This window comes from Cupressus sempervirens, chromosome 1 (assembly GCF_028749045.1).
Source record: "Cupressus sempervirens isolate cs-2001-9-10 chromosome 1, ASM2874904v1, whole genome shotgun sequence".
Classification (NCBI taxonomy): Eukaryota; Viridiplantae; Streptophyta; class Pinopsida; order Cupressales; family Cupressaceae; genus Cupressus; species Cupressus sempervirens.
The window spans coordinates 351,464,649-351,490,602 of NC_143118.1; the positions used below are offsets into that span (position 1 = coordinate 351,464,649).

At 35.8% G+C, this 25,954-nt stretch overlaps 1 protein-coding gene across 1 annotated transcript in view; it reads left to right on the forward strand.

Moving 5' to 3' along the window:
* The window catches only part of LOC149577678 (protein PSK SIMULATOR 1-like), a 153,751-nt gene that overhangs the window by 35,555 nt on the left and 92,242 nt on the right, over positions 1–25,954 (forward strand). The window contains exons 2-4 of the mRNA XM_089825000.1: positions 14,091–14,416; positions 14,574–14,666; positions 14,742–14,832. Coding sequence (XP_089681126.1) covers positions 14,091–14,416; positions 14,574–14,666; positions 14,742–14,832 — 510 coding nt within the window. The remainder of the gene's footprint in view (positions 1–14,090; positions 14,417–14,573; positions 14,667–14,741; positions 14,833–25,954) is intronic.

A 25,954-nucleotide genomic window follows, 5' to 3' on the forward strand; every position in this document is an offset into this window, starting at 1 on the left:
TAACATAGAGTTTAATGTGCACTTCATTTATCCAGTGGGGCCATGACCCTTCATATAAGTGACTTAAAATACAATTTAATGATTTTAATATTTGAGGCCCATTTATTGATGCACTTTATAAAGTCAACAAGCAAATTTAGAGCGATGTGAGAAACTTGAAGATGGTTGGATCAATATCAAGTTCGAGGGGGCATTTGTAGGTAAGTTGGACTCGCCAAGAGTTGGGTGTGTAGTCAGAAATGCTATTGGCAACTTACTATTAGTTGAGTGTAATAAACTTGTAAATGGTACCAACTGTGAGGTAGAGGCATGAGCACCCCTCTTGGCGGTGTAGATGGTTAATCAACTCAAAGTGGCTCATTGGCATCTTGAAGGTGATTCACAGGTCATTATGAATGCCATTGAGAACGAACAATTCCTTTTTTTTGGAAATTAGATAAAATCATTACAATAATTTGGAAAAAGATGATGACATTTGGCAATTTCAAAATTTTGCATGTATATAGCGAACGCAATACCCTTGCAGACTCACTATCCAAGGTGGTAGATAATATGACTTTATAACATGTAGACATTTTGTGTGTTGACATAACATACAAGTTGGTGAAGCCTTTTGAAATACCTTGGGGTAACAACATGAGACAACAAAATGAGGCAAATACATTTATGAAGGTTTAAGTGTAAGAAATTTCATATGATGTGGAGTACCTGTATTGAATGCCCACACTACTTGTGGCTTGGCATTACAAAGGAGTATTGAATGCCATTTTGGCATTTGCATTTGTAGAGGTGGTTGAGAGTTGAGAACGTAGCAATAGAGATGGAAACAAATTTCAACTTGAAGGCAATGAAACAACAAATATCTTTTGGGGTAGGATTTCCAATGAGAGATTGAAAATTGGTTTTACCATAGATGAGGCCTCCTTGGTCATGGTGAGAGGATTGTTGGGCATAGAGTACCTTCTTGCAAAATATAGATACCACACTAATACTAATATTTCTATAATATTAGGCACTCGGGGGTTGGAAGATGGAGTAGAGGAAGTTAGGAGAGTAGTGAAAAGGTGCGTGAAACTGGAACGAAGAGTTGGCTTGGATGCTCTTCTTCAATATGCTGAACCACAAAAGGGTTTCATTGTGGAAATTGGTGCATGGTTGCATGTAGTGGGTAACCCTAGCCACATTCGCCCATTTCTTTTGTGGTGAGTGAGAGAAAACAAAGAAGGGAGGAGGGTGAAAGCGAGGAGAATGTGGTACGTAATGCGTGATTACACTGCAGATTTGGAGCTGGTCATTTTGTTTGGGCCGAGGAAGGAGGAATTTGAGAAGGCCAACCTTAAATTAAACTGGTTGACTATTGAAGGGGTGATAATAAGACCCATGCAACGTTCCATGTGTTTCATGGGAGAGGAAATGAAGTGAGCAAAGAAGTGAGAAGGGCTTAAGGTTGAGGTCATGGAAGGGGTTGAGGCACCAGGAACAAAGTTGGAAGAGGATATGGCAGTAGGGAAGGCAATGCCATTCAAGGATTGGGCAAAGCACAAGAGACGAGGTAGGATTGAAGCAATTGGTAGATGGGCTTTTGGTTTGAATTTTGGCCTCCGTGTTTATGTGGAGTTGTCTTTATTTCATTGTTTGTTTTTTCTTGATATGAAACAACATTTTTTTGTGTGGTAAAGGGTGGATGCCTTGGTCTTTGTAATTTTGAGTCAAAAAGGGATGCCTTGTTTTTGTTCAAATTATGCTATGCGATATATATGCAAGATAATGGTGGATAGACATACTCATGTATAGGTGTAGGGATAGTAGGATAATTTTTGATACAATGAATGTAATAAGATATATAGGGATGGTAATTGTCAATGGGGCAAGACTTTTTTAACAATTATATTGTAAAATCCCTATTATTATTAATAAAAAAATAACAATATATACTAACCAAAAAAAGATATTAAATTTTTATTTTATTCAATGTATAATTATTCTTAAACATTGATAAATAGTAAATTAAAATTTAATATTTTAAAGTATTTGATATTAAATTTAAATTATTAAAAGCACACCAAATTATGAGAGCATAATAAGGAGAGGAGCGCTAGGGTTCCATGGCTGCAGTTGGGATCATTCTTAGAACCAAAAAGGTTGGCCGGATCACAAACAGAAACTACCGGAGTGACATTCACTTGAATGGCCCTAGGAAAATCTAGAGAGGGTGTTGGAGCATACGAAGGAGGATCAAACCCTTGACGTAGGCACCTCTTAGGAAATGTTTCAAATAAGTGGGTTTATCTGGAATATATGATGGGCTTTAAGGGGGATTTTAATGTAAAATTTCTGCTAAATCCTTATCTCTTAATCAGACTTTTAATCCAGTCTTATATGCTGAGAATGATCTTCTAAGTAGTATGAATATTGATGAAATTAGTGCTTATTATAATGCAGATGCAATACTGAATATTTAACCTTTTATTGTGATAGAGAATCTCAGATATAAATTGCAGGATATAAAATGCTTATAGGAGCAGACTGCTGTAACTGTGTGTCCTATAATCTGCATTTGCAACCTACTTATATGTCCTTTCTAAAGGGTATTTCCCTCAAGGGACATAACCCTTGCTAACTTGGCACCTATATATATATATATGCCAACATTAGAGATATATTACTATTAAGAGGAAGTACGGTCTGTACTGTCAGACCTGTAGGTTATCTTGGGTAATAGTCTTAACATTTAAGTTGTGGAAGGAAAAGTTTGGAGATCGAAAAAGATTTTAAAGGAATCACAAATCATCAAAGAGAGGTTGACGAATGTGGATAACATGATGGTTTTTGTTCGTACTAGCTGAATGGAGAGAGTTTGTTAATCTTTACAAGAAGAGGGTATTTTTCATGGAATGGGAAGGAGGTTGCCTGACTTTTTTTTGCATTTGTAAATGGTTTGATGATCACTAGGGTAAGCATTTTGTTCTCAAAACCTTACCCAATGGTTTCTTTTAGGTCATTTGTGCTTGTATTCAATGGGCCTGTTATGATGGGGGTTATACGCTTTTTCATCAAGGATTGGACCCCAATTTCAACCCAAAACGAGCTATTATTGAGGAAATATCCATATGGATATGTCTCTATAATGTGTCACATGAATTTTGGAGTGAAGAAATTTTACACATCATTGGAAGTTTCTGAAGCCTGATGAAACCATTGTAAAAAAGATTTCAGCTAGTATGCTAGGTGATGCATTGTGTGGAAACACTCGCTCATTTAGTGGAAATCTGGACAAGTGAAGCAATTTGGTGGCAAGAACATGAAGTAGAAGAAATTATTGAGCAATGCAAGAAGTGTAAAGAATGGGGCATAAGGAGGAATGCATAGTGGATAATAAAGGAAAAGAGCTGGTGCAAAATGCTATGGAGGAGAGACTTGTGACAATGGGGTAAACCAATAATGTGCAAGGTAATGAGCTTGACTCTTGACCGATAGTGAATGTTGGGGACCATCAAATCGCACCTTTGGTTGGTGCTCAAGAAGGTTGCAACCTGGCTTTGGTGGATAAGGGTTTCATTGAAACCAATAGTATGCTGAATGGTTGTCTAGTCCTTTCTCCCTGTGGAACATTTCAACATTTATTTGGTGATTTCTGAAAGGAAATCAATGTGGTTCCTTTGAATGACGTAGGTTCTTGTATTCAAGATATGGTTGCAGCGGTATCCTTTTCATCTCCTAGTTTGGCAAATTTCGCTTTTGATTTGCCCCATGAACAAATTAAAATTGGGGATGTGGTCAGCTCATTGACAAAATGCTCGCTTGAAAAATCTGTTTGCTATCAAAATACTTTTGAAGTAGAAATTCTCTCTCTCCGTGACAGGGAATATCTTACGAGCAAGAACAATAGAGCAGAAGAAAAAATGGATGATTTTCTACTATTAGGGTCAATGATGTGGATGTTATCGACATTAGAAGCGATGAATGGTGCTCCCCTTATTCAACCAAACACACATAGGACAACAAAGATGTAATTTTTTTGTTGCAAGAACAAAACAATGACAAGAACAAAGACGCTTTCTATCATCTCCAATCAAATGAAATTATAATAGTTAGAAAAATTAACATGCTACAGCCACATGGGTATTTTCATTACAATAATCTGCAAGACAGAGCCACAATCTACTCTTTTTGGAGCTGAGCCCTAAAACCCCCTTCATCCCTATATAAGTAACACAAATAACTACATCAAAATATTCTAGAATGTGAAACTATCCCATTTTGGCACCTAGCGGTTCAGTTTTGTGCCTCAAGTGATTTTTCTTTCTTCCTTTTACATCGAAACTTGAGTCTTGCTGGCATAACTTCCAAGAGCCATAACTTCCACAATACTGACTCGATTGCCTGTTTTAACCCCATTTCAGAAGCCTCTCGAAGCCCTGTATAGCTAGGATCGCGATGGGCTGCCCTGAACAAGTCTTTCCAGTACTTTCAAAGTCTCTAAGGACTTTAAAATTGAGTTCAAAGTTTGTTGTACCGCCATACCCAAATATAAAATAGAAATTTCTCCAGATTTAAACTTTAGCTTGCCACAAAACTCTATCGGAAGGCATATATTTGCAAACTGAAACTCCAAATAAGTAAGTGGGTCAATCTGTGCTCAATCTAAAAGCTTACTAAAAAATTGCAAAAAATAGTAACCTTGCCCAAAGATAGTCCTTATTGAAAAACTAGACAATATAGTGGGTGATGCAAGATTGCTCTTACACTCTGGATGCTCCTGCATCAGACACTTGGGGTGATTTGAGAAGTGACCCTCTTACATCATAGGTGCTTAGAGGAAAACTAAGGTGGTCAACCTTTTCCTTCGGTAGCCATGATGATTCTTCAGCAGATCATCCTTACTATTTGACCAAGTACTCTTCATATTTCCTATTTCTTTTGCTTTTGCTAATTTGATTAGCCAAGATGTCTTATATCTCCTCAGTAGCTTAAGTAGGTGCTGAAATTTTGCATTGTGCTTCTGCTATCTTATCTTCAATACTTCCTTCATGATACTCTGTCAATTCTGAAATATCGAAAACCGGTGAAATATTGAGGTCATTGGGCAACTGCACTTCATAAACATTTCCAGAATAATGTTTCTGTAGGATTTTGCATAGTCCAAATTTCTTCATTTTCAAGTTGTTATATGTTCTCACTATAAATCGATCCTTTATCAAATGTTACGACTACATCTCCAATTTAAAATTCTGTATATCTTTTTTTCTGATCTTCCGTAGCCTTGTATTAAATAATCATTTTATTAATATGCTTTTTCATTTCTTTATTTATATTCTTCAGGTGTCCTGCAAAGTCTTCAACTGTGACACTGCTGTTCTCTCACTTGTTGAACTTCCTTTATTTTGAAGCATTTCAAGGTTTACTTCCATATACAATTTGGAATGGTGATTTACCAGTGCTATTACAGATATAATTATTGTATGCAAATTATGCTTGTGGTAGAATCGAATCTCACTATTCGGGTTTATCTCCTACTAAGCACCTCAATAGTTTTCCCAGACTCCTACTCACCACTTCTATCTGCGCATCAGTCAGTGGATGGTCTATTGAGCTGAACTTCTAATCTGTTGGTAGTTTTTTCCACAGTACCAATGTACCCAACAAACTTAGTGTTTTAATATGAAACTATGGTCTTTGGTAGCCTATTTAATCTCACCACTTCTCTGAAAAATAGTTCTGCCACATGAACATAATCGTTAGGCTTTCTGCAAGGAATACAATGTGGCATCTTTGAGACTTGTACTTCACTGCAAAATTGGAATCATGTCCTCTTTGAGTTCTTGGTAAATCAAGAATAAAATGCATACTAATGCTCTCCCATGGTCTCTCTGGTACAGGTAATGGCTGATATAGCCCTGTATTCTGCTTGCTTCCTTTTGCCATCTGACATATTCTGCACCTTTGCACAAATTTCTTAGCATCTTGTTGCAATTTTGGCCAATAATGATGTTAACGAACTAGAGAAATGGTTTTATCTTACCCGAAGTGTCCAATCAATCCTCCACTATGCATTTCTTTGATTAGGTACTCCCTCATGGAACTCTTTGGAATGCGCAAATGTCTATTTTTGAATAACATATTGTGTCTGATTATAAAATGCAACCATCTGCTCCTGTTTAGTGTAACAGGTTTTGTGCAAACTCTCGAAGCCTTGCCAAAATCAGGAGCCTTAGGATATCAACTATTGATTTCTTGGAAGCCAACAACTTGGATCTGCATCTCTGTCAACTAATTTTACCTCTTGCCCGGGGCATCTGCTACCTTATTTGACTCTCCCTTGTGTGCTTCAAAACAAAAGTGTAACTCTTCAATAATTTAACCCATTTTAAATGCCTTTGATGCAATTTTCCTTGGCTATTCAAATACTATAAAGCTCGATGGTCAGTAAATAGAACATTCTCTATAGGAAAAAAGATAATGCCTCCTCTTCCTCAATGCCTGAACTATAGCATAAAGTTCTTGATCATAAAATTGTTATTTTCTTTTGGCTTTGTTCAACTTCTCACTAAAATAAACAATGGGTTTACCTTTTTGACTCAAAACAGCTCCTATGGCATTGCCACTAGCATCACAATCTACTTGAAATACCTTATTAAATCTGGAAGTGCCAAAACAGGTTGCCCTGTAACTTTTATTTTCAACAAATCAAAACTCTTTGCTGCTCCTGCAGTCTATTTTAACTCTTTTTATCCCCTCTCATGGTTTCATTTAAGGTCCAAAGGTTCTACTGAAATGTTGTAGTAGTATGAGGAATTTTCTCTGCTTATATTATGATGTATCTGCCAAATATAAACTCACTGATTTTAGGGAGCATTGTTCAGAAGCCCAAGAAGTATTAAGCAGTTGTCATGTATCTTAACCTAGCTGCTGCCAGCTGTTTGTGTCTGTTGCTTTTGTGGCTAAGATCCATGTACTTATCACAGATTGTGCTTATATATTCATTGTCAGCAACGTCTCTGCCGAAGGGTTAGACAAGCTTCTGGATTAAAAATTATATTCAAGATTTTATTTGGCTGACTGTAGGTTTCTTTGGTTCTGATATGGTTAGCAATTCAATTGTAGGATGGGAGTGATAAGGCCAAAGTCTAAATTTGAAGAGAAATCCTCTATTAGGCATTGGTCAACTAATGATAGTTCATTGTAAGTTGAAGGGAATATGAGCTGCTATTAGGGAAATGCATATCGTGAAGTGTTCCATGCAGACATTTTTAAATGTAGTGATGTAGTATGTGTTAGAGCCGAAGTCAAAGTTAAAACATAGATGTGATGTGATAAATTATGAATGGATCAAGTTTGAAGCTATAACATGTCACGATGCTTTATGCATTCGTAAAGGGAAAGAATGTGTTCTACAAATCTAAGGGTGTGATCTGTAGGACAAAAGGCATTTGACAACAAACCAAATTTACAAAGAGGCAATCCCAATGGAAGCAGGGATTTTTGGGTTAACATTTTATTTCTGGTTGGCTAATCTGTGCATTTTATTAGTATGGATTTTTCCCATGTTCTGTAGTGTTTTGCAGAGGGGGACAGCTGTTGCAGAACCTTTTTTCGGGAGACTGTGGGGGGACAGCAATAAAAATTGTTTCTCTGCTTTTGTCACACAAATTCCAGACTTTGCCAGACCATGGCCTACGTACCTTACTGTTTTGCAACTGAGAATAATGACTGCAATACCATATTTGTTTTTTTGAATTTTGAGACATTGAGTAAGATTTTGAACTATGCAATCAGAATTCAAATTATTGCTGTTAGTGCTAGTCTTAAATTTCATTGAATTTATATAATCAGCTATGCAACTCAATCATGATATATTTATTGTAATTTTCTTCTGTTATATAATACTGTCATGATATAATTTCAATGTTGATGAATGATTTTCCTGAACATCATGGAAACTTGCCTTGAATAAGAGACAGCTGAGATATGCCTCAGATGTTCCTAGTCATTTAAGGGATGGTAAAACGTCCCTGTGGTGTTTCCTATTACTGCAGCATGTTTCAAAGATTTGAACTTTGAAGGATTAGGAGACAGCCACAAGATGTCCACGTCCATCCCACTCTATCTGAAATGCCATTGGGGACATGGATGGTAGTTTGAGGCATAGATGTCCTACTGGCAGAGTACTGGACAAGTTGCAAAAACTGGCCAAATTTTCTGGCTTGGCAAGTTTTGAGACTTTTATTGGCCACCAAAAACTCTGATTTTTTGCTAAAAATTGGTCGAGTACTTGCCGAGTTTTTGCCAAAAACTTGATGAGTTTTTGTTAATAACTCGGTCGTAGTTTTATAACCTAAGTTGCTGGTTCAGGTTTAGGGATGGATTCTTGGGTTTCTGAGTTTTCCCGTTTGCATTTGTGGGTGGGTTTGTGAGAGTATATGCGTGTGTATATATATGCATTATGATAATGAGATGTTTTATGATCTGGTGTAAGTACAATAGGAGGTGATACATGAGATGTTTTATGATTCTTCCATGTTGATTACTTGATTACTCAATTCAATTAGGTAAACTACAGAAAACATAATTCAATATTTTAATGTGTTGGATCAAGCTTTCATAACAAGATTCAAATCTAGGCGAGCATTTGGGAGGAGTTAAAAGTGCTTTTTATGTTTTCTGTAGAATATATATATATATGTGATAATTAGATGTTTTATGATCTGGTGCAAGTAACAATAGGAGGTGATACATGAGATGTTTTATGACACTTGCCTATTGATTACTTAATTCAATAAGCTAAACTACAAAAAACATAACTCAAGATTTTAATATGTTGCATCAAGCTTTCATAACAAGATTCAAGTCCAAGCAAGCATTTGGGAGGAGTTAAAAGTGTCTTTTAGAGGTTTTAATCACAACATTCTCAAAACTAAATTCCTGTACAACTAGAAAAATAAAGTCATGACCTGAAACATACATATATTTCTGCATATTTGTGATGAAATGGGACTAAAAATTTGGATAAAAAATATAGTATCACAGGATCACATCAACCATTTTCTGAAATTCACACAATAAACAGCTCGTGAGAACGAAAAAATAGTTTTTTCGTTTATTAAAGGTACCAAAGTTGACTACAAATCTGTGTATAATACTATGATGTATTCAATAAAGCTTTTACATGCCGTATTTTTGAAAGATTGCATTACAATTCTTAGCAAATGCTAGAAAGAACCGAGTATGGGCTGACCTAGATATCCTATTTCTCTATCCAACAATAAGAGATAATATAGGACATGCTTCTAAAAATAATTAAAGATATTTTCTTTGACCGGGTAGTTTGATCTCTACTTGGGTTCTCTCGGGTTTGCAGAGTCCTCACAAGGTCTGTATTTCGGACTGTGGGTCCGCTCGGGTCCGTGTTGGTGCAATATCAGATGGACCCACAGTTCGAAATACAGACCCTGTGAGGACCTATCATGAACCCATGACGAACCTGGACCCTAACCTACTTGGCAGCGTCCGAATTCGGTAACTTAGTTTACAACAGCACTTAAAGGCAAAAAACAACCCAAATTAATCTCATTTCTCATTTCTTCACTTGTATTTTGCTGAGACGAGGAAAATAGTTTTCCAAACTCTAACACTTACAAACTGATTGCTATCGATTTGAGGCATTTGAGGTGGTTTTGTGAAGAAGATGTCATCGATGATTTGTAGAGGCAGACTATGGAGGAGGTCAGTGGGTTTTATTCACATTGGATAACATTGATAAATAGTCATTGCTAGTACTGGGAGATACTAGAGGCACGGCTAGATCTAGCATGGAGGACAAGCCATGAACTTAGTTAGACAAATTGAGTGAGGATGCATAGTCATGCCCATTGTAGAGTTCTAGGACTAGACCCTTTACTTCTACCTCTCCCTTAGTTTTTACTAGAGCCGGGAGAGATTCATGCAAATATAGCATTTAAATATAAGTTATACTTATGTGTATAAATACTATCAAGATGTTTGAGATAGGTTTCAGCTTCATTGGAGTTAAAATACTAATTTTAGATTTTGGGGGTTTTCGAAAAATTCTAGGCTCAGCCAAATTTCAGGAATCAATAGGCTTGCAACAGTGTTATTTCTCACAACCTTAGTTACCCGGTTCTCCCCTTGACCCTTCGAACTAGGCGAATTTCGGGTCGGTTCTTGGTTCTGGTCCTGGTTACCTTTTGGGTTCCACTTGGGTTCAAACCCAAGCAGGTTGGTTCCACCAAGTCAAACCTAGGTCAAACCAGGCTAGACCTAGGTAGACGAAGTGCGAACCAAGTACAGTGCCATTGGGGACATTCTATAATTTAGTGCAAAAAACAATTATTACAGAATTTGAATAAAGATTTTTAACATTACAAAACAAAATTTGCTAAAGTTCAAATATTTATTACATCAAATTAAACTAGCCCTCAAGAGTTCTTCTAGTGAATTTTTTATATCCAATTGCTGATAATGACCCCTGTCCAAATAATTGGAAGCTCTATATAGTGATAAATAATATTTGAAACATTAAATGACATCTTCAATCGGTGAAGGGAGTTGCAAGGTACTTATAACATTTTCAAGCAAGATGTTAATTACAAACAAACAAGCTCATTGTACAATGAAAAAGTAATAAGCGTTAGACAATTTGGAAAGCTATAATGTTATTAGTACAGTTGATCTCAATATTATTGATAATTTTTGTGAGCCAACTAATGCTTTTGAAGAAGAAGAAGATTTAGATAATCCATTAGATGATTGAAACTTAGTGTAAAGCTCGAATTGTTGAAAGTCCAAACAATGATACTTGAACTTGACATTATTTTAATAGGTTGGTGTTGATAATAGATATGGTGCAATGATTACAAGTTTATGGTGTTTTTGTTGTTTTTATGCTACTATGTAGCATTCGAATCTTAATGCATTTTTCTAGGCTGCCCACACATATGCACGCACACACACGCACGTGCACATGCAAATGCACACGCGCACACGCACATGCATACGCGCATGTGTACATGCTCACACACACTTTATTTTTTATTTTTTTAGATGTGTCTTGAAATGGTATGAACTGGTTCTTCGAACGTAAACTCGAACCGGTAACTTACCCCACAACCTGTCCTAGCTGTTTGAGGTCAACTTGAAGCTGAAACAAGGATTTTCTAATAATTCTAACTCATTTTCTCAAAAAGCACTTGGTTTCAATTCTATATTCGTGTGTCCTGACAGACATGACTCAACCACTTGCTCACACTCAAGACAAGCAATACTTTTCAGCTGGCCAAAACTGCTCAAACACACTCAAACTATTTTGCTATGATGTATTTACTTCTAGTTTTATAGAAACTATTTACTATGACGTATATACTTTATAGAAACTAATTGCAATGATGTATTTACTTCTTGTTTTATAGAAACTATTTACTATTTGGCTTCTTGCCATCAACAGTCCGCATGAGAATGTGATTTTCAACCCACTTTGCATTTATATATAGCTAAACACTCCTTGTTTCTTTTGTATTCTCATTAATTAACTCATTAGATGCATCTTCTCATTGAATGTTGTAAAAAAAAAACGTTTTTTTAATTAAACATAATTTTTTTTAGGTCACTGAGTTTTTCCCCGAGTATTTATAGAAACTGCCCGAATTTTTCCTGAGTTTTTTTAGGGGGCCTGGCAAGTTCTTGCTGAGTGAGAGTTTTCCATCAATGGTTTGAGGGGCAGAGAAGTGTCCTCATGAAACACAGGGCTTTTTTCTTTGCTTGATTGGATGTGGATTCTATACGGACCCACTCCCCTTAAGAAAATAAATTACGATGCTGGTGGGGAATGTTTTTGAAGAATTCTAACCAAAAAAATTGAAAGAAACCTTAAAAGCTAGACATTTTGTCATCAAGACTGACATCAACCAGAGATGATGGTCCACTAATTGATGTAGTTCAGATTTTGAAGCATAATGGGCAAGCTGAACTTACGGTGAATGATGGTGGGTACTAGAGAACTGCCTAACGAAAACACAGGAACATAGATAGCGATGGATATCTCCAGCCTTTCTGGGCTGGCAATAACTTCCAAATTTTTGATACAAAGTTCAAACACACGCATGCATGCGCACACATACACTCTTTATTTTATTTTTTTAGATGTAACTTGAAATGGTATGAACTGGTTCTTCGAACCTGAACTCAAACCAGTAACTTACCCCACAACCTGTCCTAGCTATTTGAGGTCAACTTGAAGCTTAAACAAGGATTTTCTAATAATTCTAACTGATTTTCTCAAAAATCACTTGGTTTCAATTCTATATTCGTGTGTCCTGACAGACATGACTCAACCACTTGCTCATACTCAAGACAAGGAGTACTTTCCAGCTGGCCAAAACTGCTCAAACGCACCCTCAAACTATTTTGCTACTATGTATTTACTACTAGTTTTATAGAAACTATTTACTATGATGTATTTACTTTTACTATGATGTATTTACTTTATAGAAACTATCTGCAATGATGTATTTACTTCTTGTTTTATAGAAACTACTTACTATTTGGCTTCTCACCATCAACAGTCCGCATGAGAATGTGATTTTCAACCCACTTTGCATTTATATATAGCTAAACACTCCTTGTTTCTTTTGTATTCTCATTAATTAACTCATTGGATGCATCTTTACATTGAATTTTGTAAAAATCTTTAATTAAACTTAAGTTGTTTTTTAGGTTCATGAGTTTTTCCTCGAGTTTTTTTTAAGGGGCCTGCCAAGTTTTTGCTGAGTGAGAGTTTTCCATCAACAGTTTGAGGGGTAGAGAAGTGTCCTTGTGGAACACAGGTCATTTTTCTTTGCTTGATTGGATGTGGATTCTATTGGGAGCCACTCCCATTAAGAAAACAAATTACAAAGCTGGGTGGGGAGAGGAAAGAGGGAAATGTTTTTGAAGAATTTTAACCAAAAAAAATGAAAGAAACCTTAAATGCTAGACATTTTGTCATGGAAGACTGACATCAACCAGAGATTATGGTCCACTGATTGACGTGGCCCAGATTTTGAAGCATAATGGGCAAGCTGACCTTAAGCTGAATGATGGTGGGTACTAGAGAACTGCCTGACGAAAACACAGGAAAATACATAGTGCTGGATATCTCCAGCCTTTTTGTCCTTGCAGTTGCAATAACTTGTAAATTTTTGATACACTTGACCAGGTCTTAACAGAACATGATGATGCCTTCCTGTTACATCTCAAAATGTGTAAATTACTGATCAGATCCTAAATTGGCTTCTCAATAATAAAAGCATATGAGGAGCTTCCTCATCACTGCTAGATTCCATGACCTGCAAAGCTTCACTAGATACAACTTTTACCATACTAAAGTGAAAGGCTGCATGGTGTGCGACTCTGCAGCACACCGACAAAAAGTTTTCTCATAATTGTCCAAGGTGGATGCCCCAAACCATCCTTTCCTAAAATGGATGCAAAATATGAAGTGCAATCATGCAAATTGAAAAGATGGTTTTGAGGCAGCAGTCAGAGGTTGGACCACTTTGTTAATTAAGATCCTTTGGCTTTTGAGAAGAACAACTAGCTGCCAATTCATCATGCAAACCACACACTTCAAAAAATCAATTCCTAAATGCTTCATTGTAAAAAGCACAGACATGGGGGATTTATTATTGTTTTGTTGTATTATGCCAATTTATTCTGTGTTTTTAAGTGTTTTTATGGGCATGAATTTGATCTGGCTTGGACTCCACTTGCAGAGCACCGGTATTTTCAACACTTAGTTTTTAATACAGAAATGTTAATACTTTTTTTTTTTTTTTTTTTTAATGTTAATTATAGCTGGTAAGATTGGTGCAGGGCCAAGTTGAGAAAATGGTAAAATGAAGTACATTTGTTTTTACAATGCTTATTCTAAGATATGAACAGCAACAATGATTCCTTGGTTTTGTTGAAGCAATTGTGGACTGCATCTCTTCTAGGAAGAGCATTTGATTGGCTGATGAAAAACTCAAGGGATTTTATTGAGTATACTAAATGCTATATTCAGATGAATAAGTTATTAAATTTCGATCTCCTTGCAGGTTTCAGAAGTTGGATCGCTTTTAGGGAAAGCTGGCACAGTTGGGTTTGGAAAGGCAGTAGAAGTTCTGGATACACTTGGCAGCAGTATGACAAATTTAAATCTGAGTAGCGGATTTGCATCAGGAGCTACATCTAAAGGCAACAAGATATGTATACTGGCATTTGAAGTTGCGAACACTATTGTTAAGGGTGCAAATCTTAAGCAATCACTTTCTGAGGAAAATATCAAGCTTTTGAAGGAAGAAGTTCTTCGCTCAGAAGGCATCCTTCGTCTTGTATCTAATGACATGGATGAGCTGTTGAAGATTGCAGCTGCAGACAAAAGGTAAGCTCGATAGTATATAACATTTTATGAACTGCCCATGTGTGCATTGATTTATATCACAAATTTCATCATTCTTTCTTTACATGATTGAGAAGAAACTATTCTAGTTGTAAACATTGTTTGCGAATCTTCTTATCACTAAGTTAAATATTTGCAGGAATGAGCTGAGGGTGTTTGCAGGGGAGGTGGTACGATTTGGAAACCACTGCAAAGATCCTCAATGGCATCATCTGAACCGCTATTTTGAGAAGTATTTTGTGTACTCATTATCTTTTGTTTGCCTAACTCCATATAGTTTTTGATGCTAATGCCTCAAAGTGTCCAGGTTGGGTATAGAGCTTGCTTTGCAAAAACAACCGAAGGAAGAGGTGGAGGCAGTGATGCAGCAATTGATGACTTTGGCACAGAATACAGCTGTAAGTGTCTTTACTAAGAAATGGAATGAAACTGTTGTGATGTCAACTAATATTGATTAATAAGATTAATGTGATGTATAATACATTTCATCACGGTAGAAAATTTCAAAATAGGGTAGGAAGAGTCCTAGTTACTGTAAAGTAACTAAATCATTTGATGCTTTGACAATGTATATGTGTGAATATGGCTTAGGGGATAAATGTGATTGCTTGGGGTAAATATAATTGGTTGAATCCTGAACCATATGATATACGTACATGCTTAAAATTAACGAGGGAAAGATTTCTCAAAGAATCATAAAACTGAAGTATATCAAAGCTGATGCTGATCACCAAGGCTTGGAACCAGCAGTATCATATATGCATAGCAATGTTCAGGACATTGGACATTACCACAAGAGGTCCTATGCAGGAATTTATATTAGAATAATTTGCAGGGAAAAACGGAATGGGATGGATAATTCCAAAAGTTGCTTGTCATTTTATTGGATAACCTCTTTATGTTTGTTGAGAATCATATGTATTCTTAGATTTATCTTAATTGGTAGATGCTAGTAGATAGCAGCATACTGCCTTGGGATTTTCTGAAATACCACTGTTTGCAGACAGCATGGGAAAGACATATCCTATGATCCCTTTGATTGGTAGAGACTAAGTTAGTCTATTTTTCATTCTATAGTTGATTACTGGATGCTAAGTTATTTTGTAATGCCCTGCCCAAGATCCCTGGAAACAAGGATAAACACAGTCTAACATATGGATAAACACAGTCTAAATATATATATATATATATATATATATATCTCAAGAAATACATAATTAGATGCATACAACAATCTAACGTTCATATCAGAAGACATAATCAACCAACCAAAGATCCCAAAATGATTCACTATTTACCAATGCATTCTTTCGATCTAGGTGAATTAGCCAAACAATGTTTATGCCATTAAACATATTAACATTGGTTATGATGTTCGTTATAAACCCCAATTACAAGTTCTTAAATGGCTAGGTCATACAAGTTCATTTACCAATCCAAAACGAACAATGATGAGACAACATAATAATCAAACCTGAAATCGTCTGATAGGTGATCTATTTAGGATTGGAGAGATGCAAGTCCCTAAAGGGTATTATTGATGTGAGTTTTGTGCGCCTACAACATGTAGAACCAAACACTCAATCCTCTCTTGATATAAGGTCATCTCTCATGCTAAGCTTGCAAAGTAAGATCATGAAATGACTTCAAGGTTACTTCTTAATCGTGGGCTTCACTCAGTTTTATGATGTGATATGTTGGTTATCACAAAAGGACTTTAAACAATTGCCACCTCATCATTCTTATTCTGTGCTTGGAGTCTTGGCTTGTAAAGTATCCCCAACATTTGTGATTTTCTCCATCCTTCGAAATTTCCTCATGGAATTGACTTGAACCACTTGCATCTTTGTGAACACATGAGCTTGATTTTTCTTGATTTCGCCTTGAGTTTGTGGGTTGATAGCCTGATCATGAATCCTTCCTTCTCAGTTGAGTCCTCAACTTGAGCCATCTTCTTGCAATATCCACTTGAAGTTTTGGGGCCTCGATCATCACCTTGCCCTATAGCTTCTCCTTCTTGAACTCACCTTACAGAACAAAGGAGAAGATCATTAAGCTTGTGAACAATTCTTAAAATAAAATCACATAAGCAAAATTCATCCCTATTTAAGACATCTTGCAATGTAGGGGAAAATTTTCAACTTATCACAATCCAAAACCATATATTATTATTTTTAAGAATTTTTTTCCTTTATAGTTTTCATCACTTTGTCTCTCAATGTTTTTGTGAGAGGAGACGTATGGTGATTTTGGCGATTAAAAAAGAAAAATAGCTGGTTGGGGAAATTTTAGAAGATGTGAAATTTGCACCTACTAGAAATTCCGAAGTCGCGAAATTTCCACCGGTCATGGTGTTCTTAAAATTTCTCATTTGAACGCTCCTTGGTAATTCCTTTCTCTATTCTTGATCTTGGTGTTGGCCTCATGCAATAAACCAATTTTCTAATGCTTGAGAGGATGGCGATCTTGGGTGGCTCAATGTGGGGGAAATTTTGAAAGATGCGAAATTTCCACCGGTTGAAAATTCCACGCTTGCAAAATTTCTACCGAAGGGAAAATCCTTTGGAAAAATTATCAATTTATTCCCATCATTGTTCTAAAATTGCAATGTTTGAGCTGCCACCGAATAAAGGCTTTGTTAATTCTGTAACTTTGTAATCACACTATTCTGATGAAACAGATCGTACAGATCTGATAATACATATGATGCCTTTGAAAGGCCTATAAATATATTGTTCAGTTCTCAAGCATAATCGGCGTGTCCCTTAGGACAGTCTTGTTTAGTTTAACTATGAACAAGATTAGTTAGTTCAATTACTACTTAATATATTTCCTAATGGGCGTCGATTTTGAGAGGACAGTTCTGGCCGACATAGAGTGGGACATGTCCGTTCTAGGGACATGCCCCTTGGGCGACATATTTATAGAGGATATGTTCATGGATAAAGAGCACACAACACAATCTAAGTCTGCCTCTTTAGCATACATTACCTCATCGAATTATTGCAGGATATACATATTATTTGCAGAACTATTATCTCTGAAGGAAGAACCAATGTTAAATCTGAAATTGAACAAGACAATCTCCAACACATAGAAGGTATTATATCAGAAATATAGTTGCAGAATTTGCAAAATATTTACATCAGAATTTGTAGAATATTTTCATGGTATTAGAGCTTTGGTAGTCGAACCTAGGCTCTGCAAATTTAGTAATCAGACCTTATATATATCTAACATCATTCTCCTATCTTCAGTGGCATACATAATCAGACCCGAGGATGGGTTTGATGGGAAAAAACACTTTGATGTCTGGAAATTCAAAATCATGATGATTCTTGAAGAAAACGATGTAAAACAATTTGTTGATTCAGCATCCAAACAACCTAATGTTGAACCTCATAAAACTATCTAGAGTAAAGGAAATAGAAAAGCCATTTAGATCATATTAGATGGAGTAAAGAATGATATTGTAACTATGCTAACAAAACATCAAACAACATTTGATATGATGAATGCATTACTAAATGCATACGAGGTCAACAATGCAACTAGAGTTCTCGCATTGAAAAGGAAACTAAATCACATACAAATAAAGAAAGGAGAATCAATGAATTCTTACTTCCTAAAGGGTTGCCAGCATAAGAGATGAACTTTCATGTATAGGAACCATCATTAGTGACACAGAACTAACACTGATGGCTATAGATGGATTACCGGATTCATGGGAAACTTTTGCACAAGGAGTAAGTGCCAGAGATAAACTTCCTGACTTCAACAGACTTAAGGGAGATTGTCTTCAAGAAGAATCCAGAAAACTAAAGAAAGAAGGGAAATTGAAAACAGAAGATGAAGAACTTCATGTTCTTAATACAAACTCCTATAAGGGCAAGAAGCATTTCACGAACAAAAAGGGAAATCAAAGGAATGGCAAACCCAAGAAAGATCGATCCAAAATAAAGTGTTTCAGATGTGAAAAGTTTGTACACTATAGATCTAATTGTTCTGAGAATTCTAAACAAGTGAATTGTACAAATGTTACTAGGGAAGAAGATAACTATGATCCCGAGAATCGTGTATTGTATTTGTCAATCAAATGACATCTCAAGTAAAGCATGGGTAATTGATGGATCTTTTAGACATATAAAAAGATACAACGAAGCACTAGACTCTATATCATAAAAGGTTAATGGCGAAGTCACCATTGGTGATAATTCAGCACATTCTGTCGAAGGAATTGGAAACTGCACCTTGAAACTAAAATTAGGAAATTTTTCTTTTGAAAGGAGTACCCACAAATAAAAAGAAATCGAATCTCGGTTACAACACTTGAAGAGGATGGACATAATGTTGCTTTGATGGACGATAAAGTAATAACCTGGGCTAAGAACTCCTCAATTAAGAAAGCGAAGTTGATTGGTCAGAGAAAAGGCTATTTGTATGAATTAAATTCAGAACCTAGTTGACCTATTCAAGCTTTAATTCATGAAGTTGCAGACATAAATGAAATATGGCACAGAAGATTAGGACATTTAAATTTCAAAACCTTATCAACTATGGAGAAGATGGTTATTGGTTTAACTAAACTAAATAAAGACCACTCAAGCATATGCAAAGGGTGCGCTCTGGGTAAGAACACCAAAAGTCCATTTCGTGATAGTACTAGAAAAACCAACAATGTTTTGGAATTAATTCACTTAGATTTATGTGGACCAATGTTTGTTCCTTCTCTTGGAGGATTCTGGTACTATATTTTGTACATAGATGACTTATCTAGGAAAACATGGATTTACTTCATAAAATGCAAAGAATTAGAAGAAATCCTAAAGAGATTTGAAGAATTCAAAACATTAACTGAAAACTTATTAGGACATAAAATTAGAACTCTAAGAACTGATAATGGAGGGGAATACACCTCAGATTTGTTTAACAGACTTTGTAAAGAAATGGGAATTAAGAGGGAGTATAAAATTCCTTATAATCCAGAACAAAATGGGGTAGCAGAAAGAAATAATAGAACAATTATAGAAGCTGCTAGCGTTATGATATTTGATCAAAATCTAAAATATTATCTTTGGGCAAAGGCCTCCTGTACTGTTGTCTAGATTCAAAATAGAAGCCCTCACTTCTATCTTAGAGATAAAACTCCTGAAGAAGTCTTTACTAAGGTTAAACCCAATATAAGTCATCTTAGGATTTTTGGGTGCCCTGTATATATCCATGTTCCAAAAGAAAAGAGAACTAAGTTAGAACCCTTCGGAAGAAAAGGTATTTTTGTAGGGTATAGTGAAACATCTGAAGCATATAGGATTTTCATACCCGGACAAAAAAGTATTGAACTTAGTAGGGATGTAAATTTTGAAGAAGATCTGGCATTCAAAAGAGCCCTAAGTTCTGAAGAACCCTCTCCTTTACCTAGTTCTGAAAGAAATTACGAGTCTTAGTCTCAGAGGGAGAACATAGAACCAACTAATACTTCAGATGCTATTAAACATACAGCTTGGAAAGAAGCTATGACAGAAGAATACCAATCTATTATGAAGAATGATGTTTGGAAAATTGTTCCTAGACCTAAAGGAAAATCTGTTATTTCTTCCAAGTGAATATATAAAATAAAGCATGCTGCTGATGGTATTATTGAAAAATATAAAGTTAGATTTGTAGCCAGAGAATTCTCTCAGAAAGAAGGGATTGACTATAAAGAAACTTTTGCTTATGTTGCCAGATACACCTTTGTAAGAGCAGTCCAAGCCATTGCTGCATCAAAAAGGATGGAAAGTACATCAGATGGATGTAAAAACAACTTTCCTAAATGGAAAGATTATAGAAGTATATTTTGAGCAACTTGAAGGATTTGAAACTCGTGATCCTAACATTTCTGTTTTCAGGCTCAAGATAGCTCTCTATGGGCTTAAGCAGGCTCGAAGGGATTGGTATGAAAGAATTGATAAGTATCTTACCGGCTTAGGATTCTCCAAAAGTGAAGCTGATCCAAATTTTTATTATAAAAGAGATAAAGATGATATGGTAATTTTGATATTGTATGTTGATGATTTACTAATAACAGGTGATGATCATCTCATAGATCAATGGAAGGAAGATCTAATTAGAGAATTCAAGATGAAAGATTTGGAACTTCTTCATTACTTCTTAAGATTGGAAGTACGACAAAATTTGGACAACATTATACTTAATCAAGGGAAGTATGCATCGAATATTTTGAAGAGATTGGGAATGTGGAATTTCAAGTCTATGAATTCTTCAATGGAGACTAATCTACATAAACTTAAAGAAGCAACAACAAAATCACCTTCCATAGATTCTACTCTTTACAGACAGATGATTGGATCCCTTATGTATTTGATTGGGGTCGAAGTGTTAAAGACAAAAAAAGTACTTCAGGATGCTGTTTCAGTTTAGGATCAGCAATGATATCTTGGATATGCAGAAAACAGTCTTTAGTAGCACAAAGTTCCATAGAAGCCGAATACATTGCAACAACGATGGCCTCTCGTGAAGCAGTTTGGCTTAGAAAGTTACTTGTGGGATTATTTGGCCAGGTCATGAATCCTATGTTATTCATTGTGATAATTAGAGTTCCATCAAGTTTTCAGTGAATCTAATCTTTCATGATAGGTCCAAGCATATAGAAATTCCTTACCATTATGTAAGAGATATGGTAGACAGGAATATTGTAAAATTAGAATACATTTGCACTATGGATTAGACAACAGATATTCTAACGGAATCTCTCTCTAGAGTGAAGATAGATCACTTCAGAAAAAGACTTGGTATGGTTGAATTGTAATTCATTTGTATTCTTTTAAATTATTAATAAAATAATTTTATTGTCAGGGTATTGACTGTTATGGGCTCCACCATTTGTATTCATTATTTAAGAGGTGACGATCTTTGAGATAATGAACACTTGTATAAAAGACATTATGAGAGATGACAATCTCTTAGAGAATGTCCTGAACAATAGATATCTATTGTTAGATCTAGATGAGTTCAAGATCACATTGTGATGTATACATATTGTTGTGAGGTTCTCACACCATCGCCCCAAAACTTTGGGGACCCCCTTTTAATTGTCACCTGGCTAAGTTTTTGAGTCATCCAAAATTTTTTAATTCGATTTTGAAAATTTTAAGTCTTGGACACCTTTAGGGCTAGTGGGGAGAAAGGTTAGAGTCTAGACTTGTTTTCACCCGGTTTTCAACTTGTTTTTCTAGGACAACCAATTTCATCCTTAGGCTGGATAAAATTTCAAAGAACAACACCCGACAGGATAAAATTGTAAATTTTGTACTTAGACGATTTTTTGAAAATTTGAATATAATTGTATAAATTTGGGTAATTTTCAAAAAATATTTTTTTGTTAGATTTTAGTTATTTGGAAAATCTTGAATTTTTTTTGGTGAAAAAAATAATGTTGTGAAGATGAAATTAAATTGCAAAATCGATTTTAGACTCTCGAAATTTTATTTATGCCAAAAAAATAAAAAAAAATAAAAAATAAAATAATGGCATAGTAAAATCGATTTGGATGAAAATTGCAAAAATTTTTTGCTTTAATGGATTAAATTGCCTTAAAATTTTTTTAAGCGTTTAATGAAATTGGTAATTTAATATTGAAAAATAGCTTTTGGTTAGCCAAAATCTGATTTTAATGACCTATTAATTACTAAATCCTCATTAAATGGAAATATTTAACATCTCTAAGGCACCATTTAATTTCTTTTTGCAATTTGGAGCTAATTGGCAATTTTCCTTTTGGCAAAATTAAATTTTGAATAAGTATTTAATTGTGGGCCATAATTTACCATTAATTATTGTTTTTCTTGCTCCTAGGGTCCAAGTCGGCCAGCGAGGAGGAAATTGGAAAGTTGGGTATAAGAGGAGGCCTGTCTCCCTTTTCTTCCTCACTTCTCACTTTTCCTTCTCAAGGTGTTGGCGATTTTGCAAGGATAGATCTGCACTCTTCTTGCTTGGCGAATTTTGTGGGAGCCGAATTTTATGAGAGCTGAATTTTGTTGAAGGCGAATTTTGAGGGAGCCGAAATTTGTGGAGGACAAAGTTCTGAATTTAGTAAGGAGTTGCGATTTTTGCCCAACCTTGGAAGGCAAATTTTGAGGGAGCCAAAATTTGTGGAGGACAAAATTCTGAATTTTGCAAGGAGTTGTGATTTTTGCCCTAGGGTGGGCAATTTTGTCTGAAGGTGAATTACATGATAAATTTCTAATTTGCAAGTGAATTTGAAGTTCTTGAGGTCTAGTCCTAATTCTGAAAAGTTGCTGTACGATTATTGGTTATGGTGAATTTTAATCATTTAGAGTTGAAAGGGGTCCTTAAGCTGACATCCTTCTTTCGTTCTAGTCTAAGGATTGCTTCTTTTGGTTCTATTTGCCTTCTGGTCCACCACTCTACTATCCCGTAATAGGGCAACGAGTATGGAGGATGTTAGTGCAAGTAAGAATCTCAAGCGGACAGACACTAAGAAAGACAAAGAGGATATGATGCCCAAAACACCCTTTTCGAAAATGAAGAGAATAACCGACACCAATATCGGTATAGTGGACATGATACGGATGAAGGATAGACTAAAAGAAGGACAATTCCCCTTGGCAAAGAAGAGATATAGAATGCAATTGCACAACATAGCCCAAGCGTCAACACTTCCATTACAACCATGATGAGCGACGATGGGATGGCACTTGATTTTGAAGAGAATATGAATGAGACAAATTTTGGATCGAGGTTGGACGAGTTAGGAAAGGTTGCTATCAAGAAAAAGCATTTGGGCACCCTTTCCTCTCTTAATGCTTTTATTGGATTTGCGAAAGAATATGAAAATGATCATGAAAAGATACTACAAGCAGCAAGCAGCGTGGTGAAATTAGTGAAACTCAGGGCGAAGCATACACTTTGTCCTCCCATGGAAGAATTTAACGAAGGGCTAGCTAAGTTCATTGTCTTAGCTAAGAGAATGAAAGAAAAAGGAAGATTTATATTAGAAGATCATTTGATGTAAACCCAAGTGGCAATTTCTCTTTCTTCTAGAATGGGATAAGTGTCTATTTCTAATTGGCCATCATTTTGGTGCCTTCTCATTGGTTGCCACTTTTAGACTTTTTTCATTGGTCCATTTACGGGGTGGCAGCTTCTCATTGGCCGATGGGGTGGCAACCCTAATTAGGGTTTTGAGGATCCAATTTGGATTGTTGATCTTGTTTTAATCTCCATCGTCCGTTGTATTTTTGGCCCCTATATAAGGCCATTTGCTCTCATTTGTAAAGCATTGGAGAAATTGTTGCTAGGATAACACCAAAATCACTCTCTTTTTAATTGTTGTGACTTGCATGGTGATTAAGAACATTGGGTGTTATTGCATGTTTTCTACTTCCACCTAGTTAGATTTCTTTTCAAGTTGTTGAAGCAGATTTCATTTCAAGTTGTTTAAGCAAGAGTAAAGTAGATGGATAGCTGTGTGGTAGCATTAGTAGATGTTTGATAGAGATCAATACTAGACCACTAGCATCCTAGCGGTTGGTTGGGAAGCTTTGTGTGGCAAACTAGTTTACTATTCCTTTGAATCATTGCACCTGTGGAAGTGAGGCCGCTAGTCAGCTCTCATTAGGTTCAATCCCCATCCATTTGCTAACCTTCTATTCGTAGGAGTAGGAGTAGAATAGTGAGTAGCTAGGTAGTTGAAGTTTAGAGAGGGAAATTAGAGGAGTAAGCCAAGTAATAGAACACATCCATTCACCCTCCACCACCATCGCTTTCCTATCAACATCATCATTGGTAGACACATACTCCATCATCACCACTATCAACATTATTTGCCCTGCACATTCACAAACCCATCACCATCACCATCATTCCACCAAAGCCCAAGTCATCCTTGAATGAACAGTGTAAGGCCGCCTACGTGATTACCAACAAATCACATCGATAAAACTGAGCGAGTATCCACAAGTGTAAGGAACATTGGAGTTATTCTCATGTCTCATGAGCATTAACTTTTCAAGAGAGGAGTTGCATGCTTGATATCCTATATCGAATATTCAAATCCTAATACGTTATGTAAGTGATACAAAACTTGCATGAACGCATTTCTATGCCTATGAGTCACAATTTGGATAAAGGAAGAATTTCATTATTCTCCTTAGTTTATCCTGTGTTCTGGTTGATCTTAGCTTAAGATCATGTTGTGGTATAGGAAAGCCAGTACCTATGAATCACAACTTGGATAAATGAAGATTTTAATTATTCTTCAGATTTTATCTTGAATATTGCATTCCATGGAATCTCATTATCACTATTGTGAGTGATAAGTGATATCATAGGTATAGTAATATGACATAGTATCATATGTTCAATGATACCTCATGCTTGAGGATTCAGATAGATATAGAGTATCATTCTATGCTTATTCATATTATTTGATGATGCTAGCTATGTTAACTCTCAGTATGATTATCAAGTTAAGAGTGAGTGTTAATTCTGTAACTTTGTAATCACACTGGTATGATAAAACAAATCGTATAGATCTGATAATACATATGATGCCTTTGAAAGGCCTATAAATATATTGTTCAATTCTCAAGCATAAGCGGCGTCTCCCTTAGGGTAGTCTTGTTTAGTTTAACTATGAACAAGATTAGTTAGTTTAATTACTACTTAATATATTTCCTAATGGGCACCGATTTTGAGAGGACAGTTCTGGCTGACGTAGAGAGGGACATGTCCCTTCTAGGGATATGCCCCTTGGGCGCCATATTTATAGAGGCTATGTTTGTGGATTAAAAGCATACAACACAATATAAGTCTGCCTCTTTAGCATACATTAACTCATCGAATTACAGCAGGATATACATATTATTTGCAGAACTATTATCTCTGAAGGAAGAACCAATATTAAATCTGAAATTGAACAAGACAATCTCCAGCACAGAGAAGGTATTATATGAGAAATATAGTTGTAGAATTTGCAAAATATTTACATCAGAATTTGCAGAATATTTTCAGGCTTGAGTCTTGAGATTTTTGGGAGAAATATGGAGGGGGAGATTTCGGAAGACCCAAAATTCCCACCAAAGGGGAGATTTTAGAAGATCCAAAATTCCCACCAAAGGGGAAATTTGGAAAGATCCAAAATTCCCACCAAGACTTGGTTCTCTCACAAACTTCGTCTCCTTTTCCAACATAGAAACGAATGTCTCGTAAACCAAAAAAAATTTCACTTTCCACTTGGACTTGAGCCACGAAAATTGTCGTAAGTGGCATCAAAATGCTTGTACAAGTCTAAGAGCAAAATCGCTTCTTATTGAGCCAAAATTGTCGAAACTTATCCTGAACTTGTAGACTTGAAAAAATGTTGCTAATCAAAATTACCTAAGACAACTATTCCTACTTACTTAAGCACAAAAAGAGGGGACCCCATTTGTAATGGGGTGATGGTGTAAAAACCACACAATAGGTATCCAAAAGCACAAATCGCATCCTCTGAAAAAG